At 44.2% G+C, this 18733-nt stretch overlaps 1 protein-coding gene across 1 annotated transcript in view; it reads right to left on the bottom strand.

The window, feature by feature from the left end:
* Positions 1-18733, bottom strand: part of LOC144741941 (integrin alpha-11-like) — a 103636-nt gene that overhangs the window by 20071 nt on the left and 64832 nt on the right. Inside the window, 4 exon segments of the mRNA XM_078624437.1 lie at positions 1990-2100; positions 4179-4324; positions 15848-16014; positions 17362-17492. Of these exon segments, the coding sequence (XP_078480563.1) occupies positions 1990-2100; positions 4179-4324; positions 15848-16014; positions 17362-17492 (555 nt within the window).

Here is an 18733-nt window from a genome sequence, read left to right on the forward strand (position 1 = left end):
ATTCGTCCCCACAACTCGACTAGCTTGCATGCAGCAACAGCTGAGTTTCCAAGGCTCGCCTGGCAGTTTGTTCTGGAACATCACCGCAGCAGCACCGCTTGGTGTCGGGTGAATGTTAACGATCCCGTGCCAATGTCACAACCTCAATCTGAACGTTTGCAAAATTTTCACCGTCGGTGCGGCCCGGGGTTGGTGGTTGGCAGTGTTCGAGACGGCCAACTTTTTGCGTGGTGCGTCGCGCGGTTGCTCCATATTCCCAACTCGTCTTTTTTAATTTATATATTGTTACATTTCCCTGCAATGTTTTGTTCTGTTTTGGGTTTTTATGCTTATGTTACGTGAGTTGCTATGTACAGCATCTGGAGATATTTTGTCGTTTAAAAACTACATCAATTCTAGTTATTACTACTGTTGCAGTCTTTCCCAACTAAAAATAATTGCCAAAAACGTATTAATAATAGCTGCCTCAATCCAACTAAGGCTATTTGACTTGCGCCTGGTTTAGTAACAAGATCCTCCACGGACTCGCTCCGGCCTACCTCTCCCCTCCCTTCTCACTCTACCCACTCATCCACGCACCGTCTGCTCCAGAAATCAATTATTCATTTAGCGTGATGCTTGTGCCCGAGCCAAGCAGCATCTTCATCATTTGCGGAACGTGGTGTCCTCAGACCGTCGCTAAGCATGGTTAGCGGATACAGTTTTCAACAATCGCCTCGCTCTGTCTCACACCACAGGCACAGTTTGGGTTTCTGCATAAGCCACACCTGCTTCTGCGGCCGTCTGGAACGCTCTTCCTTCTGATATTCGGAAGTCACTGGAGATATGCACTTTAAATCTAGATTGGAAACTAATTTCTTTAGAACTGCTTTTTGTGTTTAGTTTGTTGTCCTTCCCCCGTACCTCCAATTGACTATGTATGGTGCGAAAGAAGTTCTACATACATACATGCAGTCGTGGCTGCACGGTTAGGAATCTATTGAGCAGGGCCCAGTCAAGGCAATCAATACCACCGATCAAAGTCCCCTCAGTGAAAGGCGGCTAATTCTCTTCTGCTGTCCTCGTGGTCTGGAACTCCCCCCCCTCCTCCCCAGCCATCCGTGCTGTTGGGTCCTTTCCCTTGCTCAAGTCGAGGCTCAAGAGCTTCCACTTTTATTCTGACGATGACTAACTGCCTCTTTCTCTGCGCAGCATCTTGTGATGCAGTGGCATTTCGATGCTATGTAAAGAAAAAAATGTACTGAATTGTGCACACAAACACTGCCAGTGCCAGGCTGACTCGTGACAACTCGCGGAAGATGGCTCAGCTGAACAAAATAGTTCCGCGGTTCAATTTGCAAGTGCGAGTTCGCGTTTAAAGGCAATGTTTAAAATAATATATGTTTCATGGAAGCTGGTACGTAAGTACGGGTATTCATGAGTAAGGTGCTCGTAAGTCAAGGACAGCCTGTATATAAAAAAAACAATTCTACAACTACATCATGAGGCCTACTTTGCCAGTACCAAAATATAATAATAGGTTTTTTCCCCATTTTTCTGCCAACAAAACTGAAACCTTTTAACATGGAATCATGTTTACATTAACCACAATACCTGCGGTCAGAATGCAAAAAAAACACACACTGATAATGTATGCATTGTCCATGAAATTGATTGGTCCACACCAGAGACAGCTTTCCTTAGAGCCTAGTCTCCATACGGTGTTCGACCAGATGACGCCAAAAGGCGCACAATTCGGGGTAAGCATTTACATCATGATGACTCCTTTGCCAGTACCAAAATATAATAATGAGGTGGTGTTTCGATTTAAAGCTTTCGTGACTGCAGGGATTCATCTTCTTAAGGTCACGTAGAAGGGAAAATAAAACAATAAAATACAATTCTCTTATGAGAATTGTATTTTATTGTTTTATTTTTATTATTTTATTATTTCCCTTCTACGTGACTTTACCGAAATAACCAAGAAAATGAGGTGGTGCTGAAGCTTACCAGGGCCTCGGTGTGCATTGGCCAGTACGCGTCCAGCACAGGGTCCGAGTTGGGGTCTTGGAGGGCGAAGTCGAGCTGGAGGCTGATTGGTCGAACAAAGTCGGTCACCTCCTGGCACCGTGAGACCAGATGGCAGGTGCGATCAGAGCAGGACAATGAGGGAGGGGCATGTGTCCACATCCATACACATAGTCATACACGTGTGCATTTATTACGCACATGTACGCAGGCATACATGCACACGTGCACATTCACACATGCGCGAACATTTCAGTGGTGTCATGAAATAACTTCATAATCCACATGTAGCATTACATTAACCAACGTTAGCTTCATTGGAACACATTGCACTATATTGTTGTTCTTAGACTGATTGTAATACAATTGCAAAATTAAGTTACAGAATGATTACACGCATATATATGATAGACAAGGGAGTAAGTAGTGTGTGTGGCCAACACTGTGCGTGTATGACTAACTTTGCTTCCCAATTGCTGATGATTATACAATTATGTAATGCATGGCCAGGAATCAAACAGATCACTGGCTTCCACCACTCACACACTGTCACAACATCAACCGAAGGCAAATCATAGGTCTACTTGGCCTGAAATACCAAACAAATGAGCGTTTGTCAGCCTGGTCAACCCAGCTAAAAATGTGACATTTTATTGAGAACAGATGTGTATGGCGTCATAAAACCCCTTCCAAAAAACTCAAAACAATGGATGATGCAAACTTGAAAATGCGTCTTATGAAAATAGCACATGCGAACCCAGCTCTGGCAGCATTTGTTTATTTTACCAAAATGTTTCATCATTACCGAAGTCTTTACTGGCATCGTAATTGAAGAAAACATCACTTGGATTGCTGCTCACTGATGTAAGCATTTTAGGCTGCGATCCTCTTGAGCAGCATGTAGCGGTGGCGCAGAGATTCGCGCACGGCACCACAGACCCGGCGACCCACGTTCAATTCCTGGCTACGGCTAACACCAGTGGTAATTGCTATCTGAACCAATCCCTGGGCCTCCGTTTCACCAAACCCCAATCAACATCATGGCATGGCGAGGCCTTCATCCAGAAGTGGATTGTCAAAGGTGCTGTAAATCATCTTCTTGGTTCTTTCGGTAAAGTCACGTAGAATGGAAATAACAAAAATAATAAAATTAAAACATAATAAAATAATTCTCACGACGTTTCGGCCACAACGCAAGTAGCCGTCCTCAGGTGGAGAACAGGTCTGTCGAGGAGACAGAGTCTGAATGACAAGCCCCAGGCTTGGAGCGACTATTTAAGGTGGGATGGAGGTGCTGTAAATCGCTGTCGTGGCTTTGCTTGAATTGAGAGCATGCGTGGCGAACCACGGTGAACTCTACTCCCATTGCACACTTAGAGCCTTTGCTGGGGGTCAGTGTAACGGGCAGTCACCGGGGACTTTACGTTCAAGCAACAGGGGGCCCGTAACTACCCACAGCAGACTCTACGCCACACGCGGCCAGCACTGTCGGCCAAGCTCAGCCTGCCGAGATTGGGGGGGGGGGGGCGGGGGGGGTTGCATGCGATTCTACTTGGAGGGCGCGTGCCCGGTGGGGGTAGTGTGCGTGCGAGTTTTGGGGCTACAATGTATACATCCAACACTAATGCTCCGAGCAAGCCGCTTTGTGGTTTCTTATTTCCCATTGGGTTCCATTAATTTCGGTTACATACCAGTTCAATTTGAAAACAAAGGGCAGGGTTTCAGGAGATGGATGATGCACGTCTAGACCAACGGGAGAGCTTCTCAGCTGCTTGGCAATCCAATGGTTGATTCTTAGTTATGGTTTGGGTTAGGCCTTCTGTTCGCAGTGGCATATGCAGTGATACAATGTAAAAACAATGGAACTTCAAGTAAACCAGCATGAACAGTAGTGTTTGGAGGACTGGCATTGAGTATCGAAATGTGGGAGATCCACGGAATGACTGCAGTCAGTAGGTCCTGGCAAGAAGGAATTTGGTCCCACCCTCACACTCAGATGTCCATCTCTAGAAGACGAAACCAGTTTCTGCATCCACACTTTCCATGGGAAATAAAAAAAAACTCACGTAGGATTAAATTCTAAAATACAGTCGCCGATCCAAGCACTATGCAAGCTTTGCTTCTGAGATCTGGCATGTTCGGGCACATTCAATGTGATTGTGGCCACTCACGTGCAGGTGCAGGCCGATGTCCTGGCAGTACGAGCGTCCGCCCGCCCGTACGCTCAGCTCCCGCTGCAGCGTCCGCTCGGCCGTCTCGTCGAAGAAGGCGCGCGGCGCGACGCGGCTCGCGTCCACGTTGCTCGTGTACGCGAGCCCTGCACGCGGGGACGCGCACGGGACCGCCGCGAAGGCACGCGCGAGAGGGATGAGTGTGGGGGAACGGGGTTCGTGGCGCCGGTGCCAACGGTGGAGTGCATGGGGTCAGGGTGCGTGGCACGCAACGGCAGAAGTAGCAGCATCTGTCAGTACAAATGCAGCCTCAGGGCCCATGCAGACGTCTGGGTACAATGAATTACACGCAGGTTGCTATTTATAATTATCTGTAATATAGGTCGTTTCATCATTATTGAGGTATGTGGGTGCGTGGATGTGTGGCTGGGTAGTTGTGCAGACAGTTGCACAGGTAGGTGGGTGGGTGGGTAGGTGGTAGGATTGTCGACACAAACATAGGTGGGCACTTACGTAGCTAGTTGGAGAGGTCGTTGTATAAGAAGACAGTTGGCTAGGTAGATCGGTAGCAACATAAGTGGCTGGGTAGTTGCTGAGGTAGTTGCATAGTTGCAAAGGTAGGTGAGTGGGTGTGGAACATCTGATACGAATATAATTGAGTTAGTAGATCGAAAACGAAATATGTAGTAGCCAAGTAAACAAAAAACATATGGGACAGTGTTGCAAGTGGTTCACAATAACGTCAAAAGCTCGACACATTCATTAAAACTGCCTTCATATACAGAAATAGTCTGATATTTTGACTGATGGCCCTTGGCTACACAGCAATAACCAATGTTCTTAAGCAGTAAATATTTCCCGAAAAATATCTGCGTATTATAAATGTTCGTGTTGTTTAAAAGGCGGTGTGAATGATGAACGCGTTGAATCTATTTCGAATTGTGTTTGTAAGCTAAGAAGGTATGCTCATGGCCTTTATTAAAACCAGGTGAGAGCTCAATGATACAAGGAGAGTCTGTCGGTGGAAATTCACTGAGAAATACAAGCGCGAGCTTTCAGGAAACAATCCTATGAAAGTAGCAAGTGAGCAAAATTGCATACTTGCGGTGCAGTGTGCACTACAGTGCAAGGTAAACATTTAGAAACCCCTTAAGTTTATATCAATCAACAGCACTGTAATTATATCATTAAAATCTTGTGCACGAATGTAGAGAAAAGGTAACAACGGTCCATTCCTCGCACGCTTTCTCAGGTCTCCCCTGAAAATTAGAAACCGCATCTCAGCGGCCTCTCACCTGAATCGTAACCGAAACGGAAATTGAGAGGAATGCTTTGCATGTCGGGGGTCCCCATTTAGCTGATCCCCCGAGGCACCCAATGCCCCAAACACTTCAACCCTTAATCCCTGCACGCTGCGCCCCACGCTAATAATCATTAGATGTCATACTAACAGGCAGATGTCACGACGAAAGTATGCGAACTCTCCATCCTAAGACCATGTTATTCACAATGCGCCCGCACTCGGATACCAAAAGGTCGGTAGGGTCGAGCCTGATTTATTTTGGGATTTAGCGCTCGGATGAGAACCAGATTGAGAAGACGATATGTTTGGTAAGCTCTGGGTACCAAGGTGGCCAAAAACTGTCAGTAAGCGTTGTGGGCTTTTATCGGGATGCCCCGGTTTCTTCCCACATGAATCCGAAAGCTCATTAATGGAATTGGCAAGACGTCCCTATGAAGGAGCCTTCTGCAAAAAAAGTCTTCAAAATCAGTCGTTCCTTCACAAAACAAATGGGGGAATTGTTACATTCTCTTTGGTTCTTTCGGAAAAGTCACGGAGGTAGAAAAATAAAATAAATCAAAAAATAATCTATCACGACGTTTCGATCGCAACACAAGCGGTCATTCTTAATTTTATAACTTTCGTGACTGCAGGAATTATTATTTGGTTCTTTCGGTTAAGTCACGTCTAAAGATAAAATAATAAATTAAATTAAATAATAGAAAACGACGTTTCGATTGCAACACAAGCAATCATCATCAGGTATAATGAAATAGCGACATAATATCTAACCAGAAAACTATAGACAGACATATTAGCAGACAGATATCACAAGATACATACATAGCGAGAGCAACACAGGTGACAGAGAGGGGTGATCGTCTCTGTGGGGTGGCCTTAAATAGACAGAGGGGGGGCGGAAGCAGAGAGAGGGAGGGGGGTTAGAAAAAATTAGCATATCAATGAGTGGTCCAAAAGAAAACGTGGTGCTGCGAGTACGATGGCACAGCAAGCAAGCCTGAAAATCAGGAGAAAGACACACTAAAATTAAATAACCTAGTAAAATATCGAAATGTAATGTAATACAACACAGAGGGTCGGTCAACACACAATTAACGCATAGCCTGGTTGATTACGTATTTCAAAGATTGCTAAGTTAGAATTTAAGTGTGAACATTCTAAAGAGGACACAGGCAGAGAAAACAAGTCGCCAGAGAGAGAGAAAAAAGATAAGCTTAAAACTTCCCCGTAGAAGTGGTTCAATCTTAATTTTATAACTTTCGTGACTGCAGGAATTATTATTTGGTTCTTTCGGTTAAGTCACGTCTAAAGATAAAATAATAAATTAAATTAAATAATAGAAAACGACGTTTCGATTGCAACACAAGCAATCATCATCAGGTATAATGAAATAGCGACATAATATCTAACCAGAAAACTATAGACAGACATATTAGCAGACAGATATCACAAGATACATACATAGCGAGAGCAACACAGGTGACAGAGAGGGGTGATCGTCTCTGTGGGGTGGCCTTAAATAGACAGAGGGGGGGCGGAAGCAGAGAGAGGGAGGGGGGTTAGAAAAAATTAGCATATCAATGAGTGGTCCAAAAGAAAACGTGGTGCTGCGAGTACGATGGCACAGCAAGCAAGCCTGAAAATCAGGAGAAAGACACACTAAAATTAAATAACCTAGTAAAATATCGAAATGTAATGTAATACAACACAGAGGGTCGGTCAACACACAATTAACGCATAGCCTGGTTGATTACGTATTTCAAAGATTGCTAAGTTAGAATTTAAGTGTGAACATTCTAAAGAGGACACAGGCAGAGAAAACAAGTCGCCAGAGAGAGAGAAAAAAGATAAGCTTAAAACTTCCCCGTAGAAGTGGTTCAATCTTAATTTTATAACTTTCGTGACTGCAGGAATTATTATTTGGTTCTTTCGGTTAAGTCACGTCTAAAGATAAAATAATAAATTAAATTAAATAATAGAAAACGACGTTTCGATTGCAACACAAGCAATCATCATCAGGTATAATGAAATAGCGACATAATATCTAACCAGAAAACTATAGACAGACATATTAGCAGACAGATATCACAAGATACATACATAGCGAGAGCAACACAGGTGACAGAGAGGGGTGATCGTCTCTGTGGGGTGGCCTTAAATAGACAGAGGGGGGGCGGAAGCAGAGAGAGGGAGGGGGGTTAGAAAAAATTAGCATATCAATGAGTGGTCCAAAAGAAAACGTGGTGCTGCGAGTACGATGGCACAGCAAGCAAGCCTGAAAATCAGGAGAAAGACACACTAAAATTAAATAACCTAGTAAAATATCGAAATGTAATGTAATACAACACAGAGGGTCGGTCAACACACAATTAACGCATAGCCTGGTTGATTACGTATTTCAAAGATTGCTAAGTTAGAATTTAAGTGTGAACATTCTAAAGAGGACACAGGCAGAGAAAACAAGTCGCCAGAGAGAGAGAAAAAAGATAAGCTTAAAACTTCCCCGTAGAAGTGGTTCAATCTTAATTTTATAACTTTCGTGACTGCAGGAATTATTATTTGGTTCTTTCGGTTAAGTCACGTCTAATGTTCACACTTAAATTCTAACTTAGCAATCTTTGAAATACGTAATCAACCAGGCTATGCGTTAATTGTGTGTTGACCGACCCTCTGTGTTGTATTACATTACATTTCGATATTTTACTAGGTTATTTAATTTTAGTGTGTCTTTCTCCTGATTTTCAGGCTTGCTTGCTGTGCCATCGTACTCGCAGCACCACGTTTTCTTTTGGACCACTCATTGATATGCTAATTTTTTCTAACCCCCCTCCCTCTCTCTGCTTCCGCCCCCCCTCTGTCTATTTAAGGCCACCCCACAGAGACGATCACCCCTCTCTGTCACCTGTGTTGCTCTCGCTATGTATGTATCTTGTGATATCTGTCTGCTAATATGTCTGTCTATAGTTTTCTGGTTAGATATTATGTCGCTATTTCATTATACCTGATGATGATTGCTTGTGTTGCAATCGAAACGTCGTTTTCTATTATTTAATTTAATTTATTATTTTATCTTTAGACGTGACTTAACCGAAAGAACCAAATAATAATTCCTGCAGTCACGAAAGTTATAAAATTAAGATTGAACCACTTCTACGGGGAAGTTTTAAGCTTATCTTTTTTCTCTCTCTCTGGCGACTTGTTTTCTCTGCCTGTGTCCTCTTTAGAATGTTCACACTTAAATTCTAACTTAGCAATCTTTGAAATACGTAATCAACCAGGCTATGCGTTAATTGTGTGTTGACCGACCCTCTGTGTTGTATTACATTACATTTCGATATTTTACTAGGTTATTTAATTTTAGTGTGTCTTTCTCCTGATTTTCAGGCTTGCTTGCTGTGCCATCGTACTCGCAGCACCACGTTTTCTTTTGGACCACTCATTGATATGCTAATTTTTTCTAACCCCCCTCCCTCTCTCTGCTTCCGCCCCCCCTCTGTCTATTTAAGGCCACCCCACAGAGACGATCACCCCTCTCTGTCACCTGTGTTGCTCTCGCTATGTATGTATCTTGTGATATCTGTCTGCTAATATGTCTGTCTATAGTTTTCTGGTTAGATATTATGTCGCTATTTCATTATACCTGATGATGATTGCTTGTGTTGCAATCGAAACGTCGTTTTCTATTATTTAATTTAATTTATTATTTTATCTTTAGACGTGACTTAACCGAAAGAACCAAATAACAAGCGGTCATCCTCATGCGGAAAAAATAATCCAGCGGGTGGAACTGCTGAACTTTGTTGTATGATATATAACTTTGTTGTATGATATATAACCTTGTTGTAACAGCTCTCTCGCTGGTTCAGCAGTTCCACTGCTGCATTATTTTTTTCCGTCTGAGGACGACCACTTGTGTTGCGATCGAATTCGTGGTGATAGATTACTTTTTGTTTTATTTTATTTTGTTTAATTTTATTTTTCGACATACGCAACTTTACCGAAAGAACCAAAGAGCATGGATTCCTGCAGTCATGAAAGCTTCAAATCAAAATTGTTACATTGTTTGCAAATGTGCTTAATTTCCCTGTAGAGTTTAAAAATTACTTCCCAATGTCTTCTCATTTTTAATATGTATATATTTATGTTGTTGTTATTATAAATGATGAATGAATGATGAAGGCATTGTACTTTTTTTTCTCCAATTTTTATGAAGTTATGCTTTTAGCTCTTGCCAAAAATTATACATTTGGATCGCACGCAAAGCAGTTGCATCCCTTTTGTGTTAGAGATCAGCAGAGGTGTGGACTCGAGTCATGTGACTTGGACTCGAGTCAGACTCGAGTCATGAATTTGATGACTTGCGACTCGACTTGGACTTGCATAACAATGACTTTGTCCCACCTCTGGAGATCAGCCCACGGATCCCTTCACGTGACCTCTGGTATACACACGAGGGGGGGGGGGGCAGCACTTTTCCACCCACTCTGCCAGCGAGAGTAATATTCATCGCACGGCAATCAAACCAATATTTGTAACTCTCAGAGCTGGATATTTAGCCAATTTTCGGTACAGAACCAAATTATAGTCCGCGGGTTTATTTCTGCAGTCATTGTCGACAGGGCTGAGACATACAACTCACTGACCTTGAGAACCTGGTTTAACCACGGGCGGTTCACTGGATTTGATCCCGGGATCTCAGTTGAGGCAGTGCAGTTGTCAATGCAATGATTGGTCTACACTTCGCGAAAAGTCTTCAAGACTTTGAAGTGTGCAGTAGCACGTCTTGGCAAGGGACAAAGTGGACATTCTATTGGCAGCACTGCAAGCGCTGTGCAGTAATGGAACTTTCTTTAGAGTATTTTTCTTTTATTGAGCAAATGTATTTGTGTTACACGTACAGGGTGCATATGCATGTGCCAGTACCCGTCCTCGTTTGTTATGGAACATCTCTTTGGCAGGAGAAAGTAACCATTACATAATATTCTGTAACGTTACACCTTCTAATCTTTCACTCTGCACTTTGGGAATAAACACCCAGTGCTGTATTTAAATACGGTACACAGCAATTTCAATTTGCTTCATTGCCAATGTGCAACAAGGTATATATACAGCTGCTACATGTGTGTAAATAGTCTGCATGCAAAACTAAAAAAATATATCAATATTAAAATCATTATCTCCCACGACCTGCTCAAAAAATTAATAGGATGGCATTCACGTGATGGAAATTCCATATGTCCATGGTTCGGTCAGTTCGTTCCTATTATTACAACACCTTAGATATTTTGCAAAAGTGAATATTGTCTCTATGGGCTCTCTCCTGGTTACGAATACATCTCATTTATAAATCTCAACCCTTTTGTTCTGTACGATGTTTATACAATTTAACTGAGCATAGTCATATTTTGCACTCCGTGATTGTTTGCTGACACGGAATTCTTTTTAAAAATGAGACGTCTGGTCCCAACAGGCTCCTATCTGGTATTAGATACACGAAGTATATTTGTAATGTCAGCTATTTCTCTTGGTTTTTTTTGTGAATTCAACTTTTAATTTTAAATAAATTGTGTTTTGCACACCAGGTAGAATGACTGTTTTCAAGCCATACACTTCCCGTGAATTTAAAGCAAAGGCAGCCATGGTAAGAACAAATACCACCTAGGCCTGTGCTATTTTAGAGCAACTGAACTCTTTCCTAATAGCCTGTAAATGTGGCACCGCTGCCCATTTACCACAACAACCCGAGCAACTTGCATCCCACTGGGATTTTTGCACACAGCGTTGAATTACGGTGCTTTTTCTGGAAGACTTTGCTGTTTTTTCCAGGATTTTTTTGTTGCGTGTATTCACTTTAAGATGTTTCTTGTTCATGTTTTTGTTTTGTTGCGGTTGCACCCGAGTCAAGAGCCGCATTGCTCACAGGGTTATACCTAATTAATGAAACTGAAACTGAAAAAAAACTGAATAAAAAGCGACGCTGGCTGCCAATTCACAAGCTGGTAAACAGCTATGAATGCAATTTTGTCTTCATGATGGCGCGTGAATGAAGACTTTTTGGGGCCAAAATACACAACACAGACCTATCAAACGCCTACTTGCGAAGACTGCGCAATGTCCAGACCTGCGAAATCAATCTGGCTGGTGTGTTTTTCACACTTGTGAAACTTGACGTCCCAATGAATTCCATGACAATGTGACTAGTGACCCACTGCTTGTTTCTCCCCTTTTTTTTCCCTGCCACATCCATGCAGGCAGCAGAGGCAAACCGGTCCTCCTCTAAATAGAGATGGGTGGCGAGTATGAATACTGCTGATATAATGTCTCCTGTGCAACCTATACGGGTCTTTTCCCAATATTATGCACAGGCCACCACCTCTGGTGGTGGCATTGCCAAGCCTTGAGGAGTGCATTGTGGGTGCTGCAGGGCATCTGAGGAGATGATCCGTGGTTTGTTTCTCCTGACATGCAGATTAAATTGAGAACGCAAAATTGTTCCTGTGTAATAGCAGTGACCCAATTCTCCATAATAAGACAACCTGAATGGGCTCCGCACTTTCTGAATGTCTGGTGTAGGTTGTTGCCACCAGCCTGGAGCCCCTTGTGCTGTTGACTCCCTGGCCCTGTTCAAGTCCAGGCTGAAGACCTTCCCTTTTTTTTCCTCTGGCTATGATTGACTGCCTCTCTCTACAAAACAAAATACATTTTTTTAAAAGTAAAAGAGATATCATAAGTGGACATTACATTGGTGGTACGCCAGCAAGTGACCAAAGCGGACGTTGTGAACGTTTTTACACGATGTTTTCATTTATCTTGCCCGCGATGTGTGTACGTACGTTAGCATGTTGGAACTTCTTTCGCACTGTACGTAGCCAATCATGCTAATCGGGGGTGCGGATCACTTGCAATCCGCTTCAATTCGCCTCGTGTCGATGCGCCATGCACTATTGCGCGCTCTGCACGCATATTTTTTTTGTGTGGAAGGGTGTCTCGGTCCACTTTTCCTGATATATCTGCTTTGAATTTTTTCCCTCTGCTTTGCATCGAGTGCCTCTTTTCCTCGCGGGACTTGAGCAGCGTTTTTGACTAAAAATGACCTCAGCAGCGAAGGGAAGGCTGCATTGCCGAATCATTCAGGAATTTTTTTTTTAATGGCTGTAATGCTGCCCGTCTCTAACTCTAAGATTATTTATTTTGCAGCTGTAATAGCCAAAATATTTGACTCAATTTATTTTTTTTCTCTTTCTTCCACATCGGTAAAATATACTTTGATGTTCAAACATCGTCCTACGCCTCTACGGAGGCTGACATCAACATGAGCATGGATCCGAGATCTTCACTGGGAACAGAAAAGTCTGCCCACAGTCAAGACTCAGAATGGATAAAGCTAAAAGAAAATGACGTGGAGTTTTTAAATACCATTTGTGCCTGCAATCACAGGAAGTGTTATAATTTGAATTTCATTATTGTTGCAAGTCTGTGTTCAATAATATCTGCCCAAGTGTGTTCAAGATGCATTGGTGCCCATGAGTATTAACGTTGTATATTATCGCTCCTGTATATCCAACTTTGCCATCATGGTCACGTCATGAGGTGATGAGACATCAACCTTCCTGGACATTTTCAGTCAGGAGAGAATCTCATTTCATGCCAGAGGACGATGCCACGAAACTACTCGGCGTGTAATGATTCATCCTCGCGTTGTTTAACGGAATGTCAATTCCACTCAAAAACAACTTCTTGTTTTGCCATTTGGGCGAATGTATAGCCCCTCTCGTGTCTGCAATGGTCAGGGGAACCAGTTGCATATAACGTATAAACATTTTATAGAAGGTCAATCAACAATCATGAATTTAATTAATTGTAGTGCAGTAATCGAATTTAAGCGATGAATTGATGCATCATTACGTTACTTCGCAATTAGCCTCCCTAACCCGCGTAACACTTAGCGGTTGCTCCGTCACGCTCTGTAAAAAGTGTATCGATACAAACTTTAATCGGATGCTTCTGTAAAGTCATCCTTTGAAGCTGATCTAAGCTGAAGTAACAACCTCAACGTTGCCCCTCTGGGATTTGTTGCCTGCCGAGGCGAAGGACTTCAGTTGTGCATCAGACGAAGTCTCGGGCCCGCGAGCTGTGCTCCAAAGACGTTGAATTACGTTTGCAGCAGCTTTCTTGACGTGCGGTGAATTTCCACAGACGGGCGCCGTGGGACCAAGAGTGCCAGGCTGGAAACAGCCGACACGGGGAGAAAGGCCCGCTTTCAATACCCGTGGTGCGGGCTAATGTGCAGGTCGAGGCAAGAATTTTTGAAACCATAAACAATGGCGAGATCTCACCAGAGGCTCACGCAACGCAAATGCCACAGTTGAATATGGAAACAAGGCGTTCCATTGCAGTGGGAGCACGGGTTGGGTTGCGCGCGGGGAGAACGGGGAGCTGAGAGGAGACGAGAGAAGGACAACTCTGGAGGAAGTGAGCACCCCCCCCCCCCCCCGTCAACAACCCCCCTCCCACCCCGTCGGGGCTTCTTAACGGCAATGCCATTTTGAGGCATGAGCTGCCTTTCACGGGCGGGAGAATAATTTAATCCTAACCACCCGGGTCACGTTGGAAAACAACTAATTTGTGGCCAAAATGTTTGGCATATTTTCGTGATTTCGGGAGTAATAAGGTCACAATTTTGATGCGGTGGCCGGCAGGCTTGTTGCTGCGCTTGCATTTTGCCATCGGCTGTGAGTGGCAATCGTGGAAAGTGGATACCTCGGGACTCGTTGTTAGGCCGCCCTGGCTTCCTTGGCTGGCGCTCGGTCTTGTCGATTCCGGGCCAAGGTTGCTTCATCATACGCTGTGCCGTGGTAATCCTCTCTCTTTTCTCTCCCGTGATTCCATGCCCTGACATCTCCTCCCCCACCCCTCGCTCCTGCCCCACCTTTTGCTCCAATGTACTGCCGTTATTTACCTTTTTTTAGTAAGCATCCTGAGTTTGTGATTGCATTCAGATGCTCATGTAAACATATACAAATGGCATTTTTTACGAAATGACCTTCAGGTGTAATGATTGAAAAGTCAAGCTCCTTACAGCCACCTCGGGCTTGCACTGCATGTAAACACTGCAACATGAATTGTGAATTTGTTAAAGTGCTGAGTTCTAGTAGTGACTTAAAAAAAAAACAGATAACATTTATTCACTCAGGAACGTACCCTCAAGGGCAGTGTTTTACATTGATAAATGTGCAGTGCATGAGCCGTGGCAGACTTCAACTTCTCAGCATCCACCAACCATCTGTAGCTGCCTAGATGTTACAGGCATTACCCCACTCGAACATTGTGGGGCCTCACTTTAAAAATCATTTGAAAATAGGCTGCAGAGCGGGCACACATAAGGTCAGCGCATACTGTAGCGCAGCTGATTGATCGGCGCGCTACTGAAGGAAATGATTTGCGAGTTAAAATCCCCGCTGAGGTAAACGCGGCTCATCATCCCTCTGGGGATAAAATGAGCACAACCTGGTGGGTTGTGTGAAGTGTTTGTGCTCTGGAGAAACTGAGAGGAGGCTGGCTAAAAGAAAGTGAATTGTCCATTGCTTTCTTAGGCAAGGACATGTGGCTTTACTACAAGACAGCCCGTTGCTTTCACAGATGAAGGCCTCGGCACTGCCAGAAAAGATCAGCACCACTCAACTCTAGCTTTAAAGTGGTAACAACGACCGCTGGATGCTTTCATAAGAGCATACAAATCACATATTAAATTACAGCCTCGGTAAATGAAAGAAATGTGGTGTAAAATTAGGACAAAAACGAGTCAACCTGGTGGAAATTACATATGGAGTGTACAAAAACAATGAGGCTTATGCCAAATCGTTCGCAGTGAGTTGTCCAAGGGGACTTTATAGCCTGGAACAAGGTGCAAGCGTGGTGAGATGACCACTCTCAATTACGAATGATACAGTACATATTGATCATTGTGAGTGCTTGTAATTGTAGATTTCCAAAAACGAGTTGTTACCTTACTCATCAGTTATGGTCATCCTAAAGTTGTGAATTACTTAAGTTCTGTGCTAAACACGAACATTGAAATACAAATAAAATCTCCATCATCAGCGAAGCAACACATTTTACACCCATGGGGGGGTGTGACACTAAAGCCAACGGAAAGCGGACAAACCTCACCGCCGTGTCAAAGTGTCTCTGCTCAAGCGAATACTGAACAGTGCTCTCATTGCCAGTGGTGGCACGGAGCTGGCGGTGGAAATTCCACATTCCTATGGCGGGGGTGCTAGACTGTCTGCAGGGCAGCCGAAGTCGGCGTACAGGTCGTGCACGTGTGCGCGTGCACGGGTCCGATCGTAAAACCGGCGCGACTCACAGATGTCGGAGTCGGGGGTGAGTGGCGAGCGGGCGGTCGCGTGGAAGCACACGGTGGCCGTCACGCAGATGGAGTCCTTCCCGTTGCGCAGGCAGCTCTTGTTGAGCAGGATCACCTTGGGAGGGCTGAAGGTCACCGTGGCGTTCATGTGAACGATGCTGCGCGACCTGCAGCGCGGTTGCGGGAGAGAGACATTTTAATCGGCGCTAGGCAGGAAACTTTATTCATTTTTGAAATGTTCTATAAAGAGGGGTGCAGCGTGTTACCATCATGTTCAAGTTTATTTACCAGCAATGCCGGGCACGGTTGCCACCTTCCAAAGAGCGATATTTTTTTTTTAATTAAATTTACAAATGCACAGTATACTCCACAACCAGCGAAAGAGGCAAACAAACACAAAAGCGGACATTCGGAGAAATGTGTGTGTCAGTGGGGTGAATGCATAATAAAAACAGAGATGGTCAGGATTACGGGTGGGTGGAGTTTGGGTGATAAGGTGAGCAGGCCCATTGTAAAGGGTACGAGGAAAATGAAGCAAGTTGATAAAAATAACAATATGCTAAGGCTAGGTTGCTACTTTCCTAGGTAAAAAGGATATATCACTGTAATAGGACTATCTAAAGTAGCAGAACAGGGGAGGTCTACGAGTAAATGCGTCGTAATTAGTGGTGTAATATTTACCAACCGACAAAATACCCGACTTGTAATGTCCCGGGGAGAAAAAACACACACATTGTGAAGCTGTTTTCAATAAGCAGACTTTTGGCAAAAATAATTGTAACCTTTGCATTATTTCTACACTCAGAATCAGACAGAAACAACTTTCTGGCAACATAACGACAGACATTTAAAAAGAGCTCAATGAAAACAATAAACATTTAAATCCGAACAATGTTATTTTGCCCTGAGGAGAAAACTTCGCCAAAAATCAAAACTTTTACAACATTCACATTCACAAAACATTCCTTCCCTTTATTAATGCTACCCCTATCCCCTCCCTTTGATGCTGCTAATCCTGCATAATGCACGGGCATAATATGACTTTGAAACCCCCCTGCCCACCTCCTACGCATTTCACAAGTAGTACTAATCACATACCTGTATTTCCCATAAATATGCTAAATTCCTCTTGATATGCAAGTTCTTTTGTCAAGGCGCCCTTCCCCCCTTCCAACCCAGCTTAAATATACGCTCCAAGCGTGGTGGTGTTTCATTCAGACGCTGTCTCCCCAACAGACCTGGTCTTCACCTGAGGACAGCTGCTTGCGTTGTGGCCGAAACGTCGTGAGAATTATTTTATTATGTTTTATTTGTATCATTTTATTACTTCCCTTCTACGTGACTTTACCGAAAAAACCAAGAAGAAGATTCACAAGACCCATCCACGTTTGAAGCCCTGGTGCAGCTGCACCGCCTGCACACTGGCCAGCTACGCCGCTGGGTGGGAGTGGACGACGCAAGTGAGCGAGAGAGCGAGGAGCGGAGGATCTGGGTTTAGTCCCGCGCCACCTCACCGTAACAAGACGGCGTTGCCCAGGGCGCCCACGCTCAGGTCCACGATCCCGTTCCCATCCACGTCGAGGCGAGCGTCCACCGAGCGGCCAAAGTAGACCAGGCTGGAGCTCACGTCCACTGCCGCAACCCTCTGGGGGTACCGGCAACGACAGGGGGCACACAACGCGGTTCCTCATCACCACCTTCAATTAGCCCGGTTGGCTACGTATGGTGCGAAAGAAGTTCAACATACATACCAGCTGTGTCGCGTGCCAGCTAATCGGGCAAGCCACACAAGGTGGGGTTCCATATTTAATTGTTTAACCAGGTGAGAACTCGTGAGACCAGGAGAGGTCTCATTTTCAAGCATGACCAGGGTGGCCAGAAGCTAGCGAAGGCTGGGAATCTCAGGGGTAAGCAACCTTACACACGGGATACAATGGGGAGCTACTTGTGGCCGGGTGGTACCCATGTTAGTTGTTGTAACGTTCTGACCCGCCCCTACTGGACATCTTTGAAAAAGAGCTTCATAGCTCATCGGATTGCTCCAGTGTCAATGAATATTCACATTCTGAGTAGTAGGTTTCAATGAGTTGATGGACTTCCCAGCACTTGTTATCTCTCACCACTGACGTTTGCCATGGCCAGGAATTGAACTCGGGTGGTCAGGTTCATAGCGCAGTCCAAGAATTACTGCGCCACCACTCCCCACCCCCCAGTAGTTAACACATGGTGTTAGTTTCCCATCATGCAAATTACACAATTCTCTAAAATATCATGCTTAAATGTTAGTAAAGCTATTTATAAGCAGTACTATCCATATAGCATAGAATTCACATACCTTCCTGTCTGTAAATGTGCACATTATTCACACGTAAACCCTTACCCTGTTACCCTGCCGTGTGCCTATCGTATTACTCTGTACACACTTGAAGGTCAAGTGCTTTGTATCGTTTTCAATTGTGCTGGCCTTTAGCAACGTTCACAAGTCTGACCACGTGCCAACGCTAGCGGTAAATCCAAGCAGACTTTAATATAAATGGATCCATCGCAGCACAACGCTCACATTTTTCATGATCTTACTTCATAAGTTAAAAACATTTTTCCAAGTAAGCGGAGCTTTTTTATGAGGCTAAACATGTCATGCGAGAGCCCCTTGGTATGCGGGTTCACAGCTGTGACGAACAGTGTTCGCCTGCAAGTGATGACGGTGTCCTTGGTACCATTGGTGGCTATTAGCTGTGATGGTGGTTACGGAAATAGCGGTGGTTATGGAAATAGTGGTGGTCATAGCGATGTTGATGGCATTGTGGTTGTAAAGGTGGTGATGACAGCGATCATGGAGGTACCGCTGGTAGTCATTGATTGGTCAGTTGATGTCGCCAATGGTGG

This window comes from Lampetra planeri, chromosome 3 (genome assembly GCF_965212315.1).
Source record: "Lampetra planeri chromosome 3, kcLamPlan1.2.h2, whole genome shotgun sequence".
In the NCBI taxonomy this organism is placed as follows: Eukaryota; Metazoa; Chordata; class Hyperoartia; order Petromyzontiformes; family Petromyzontidae; genus Lampetra; species Lampetra planeri.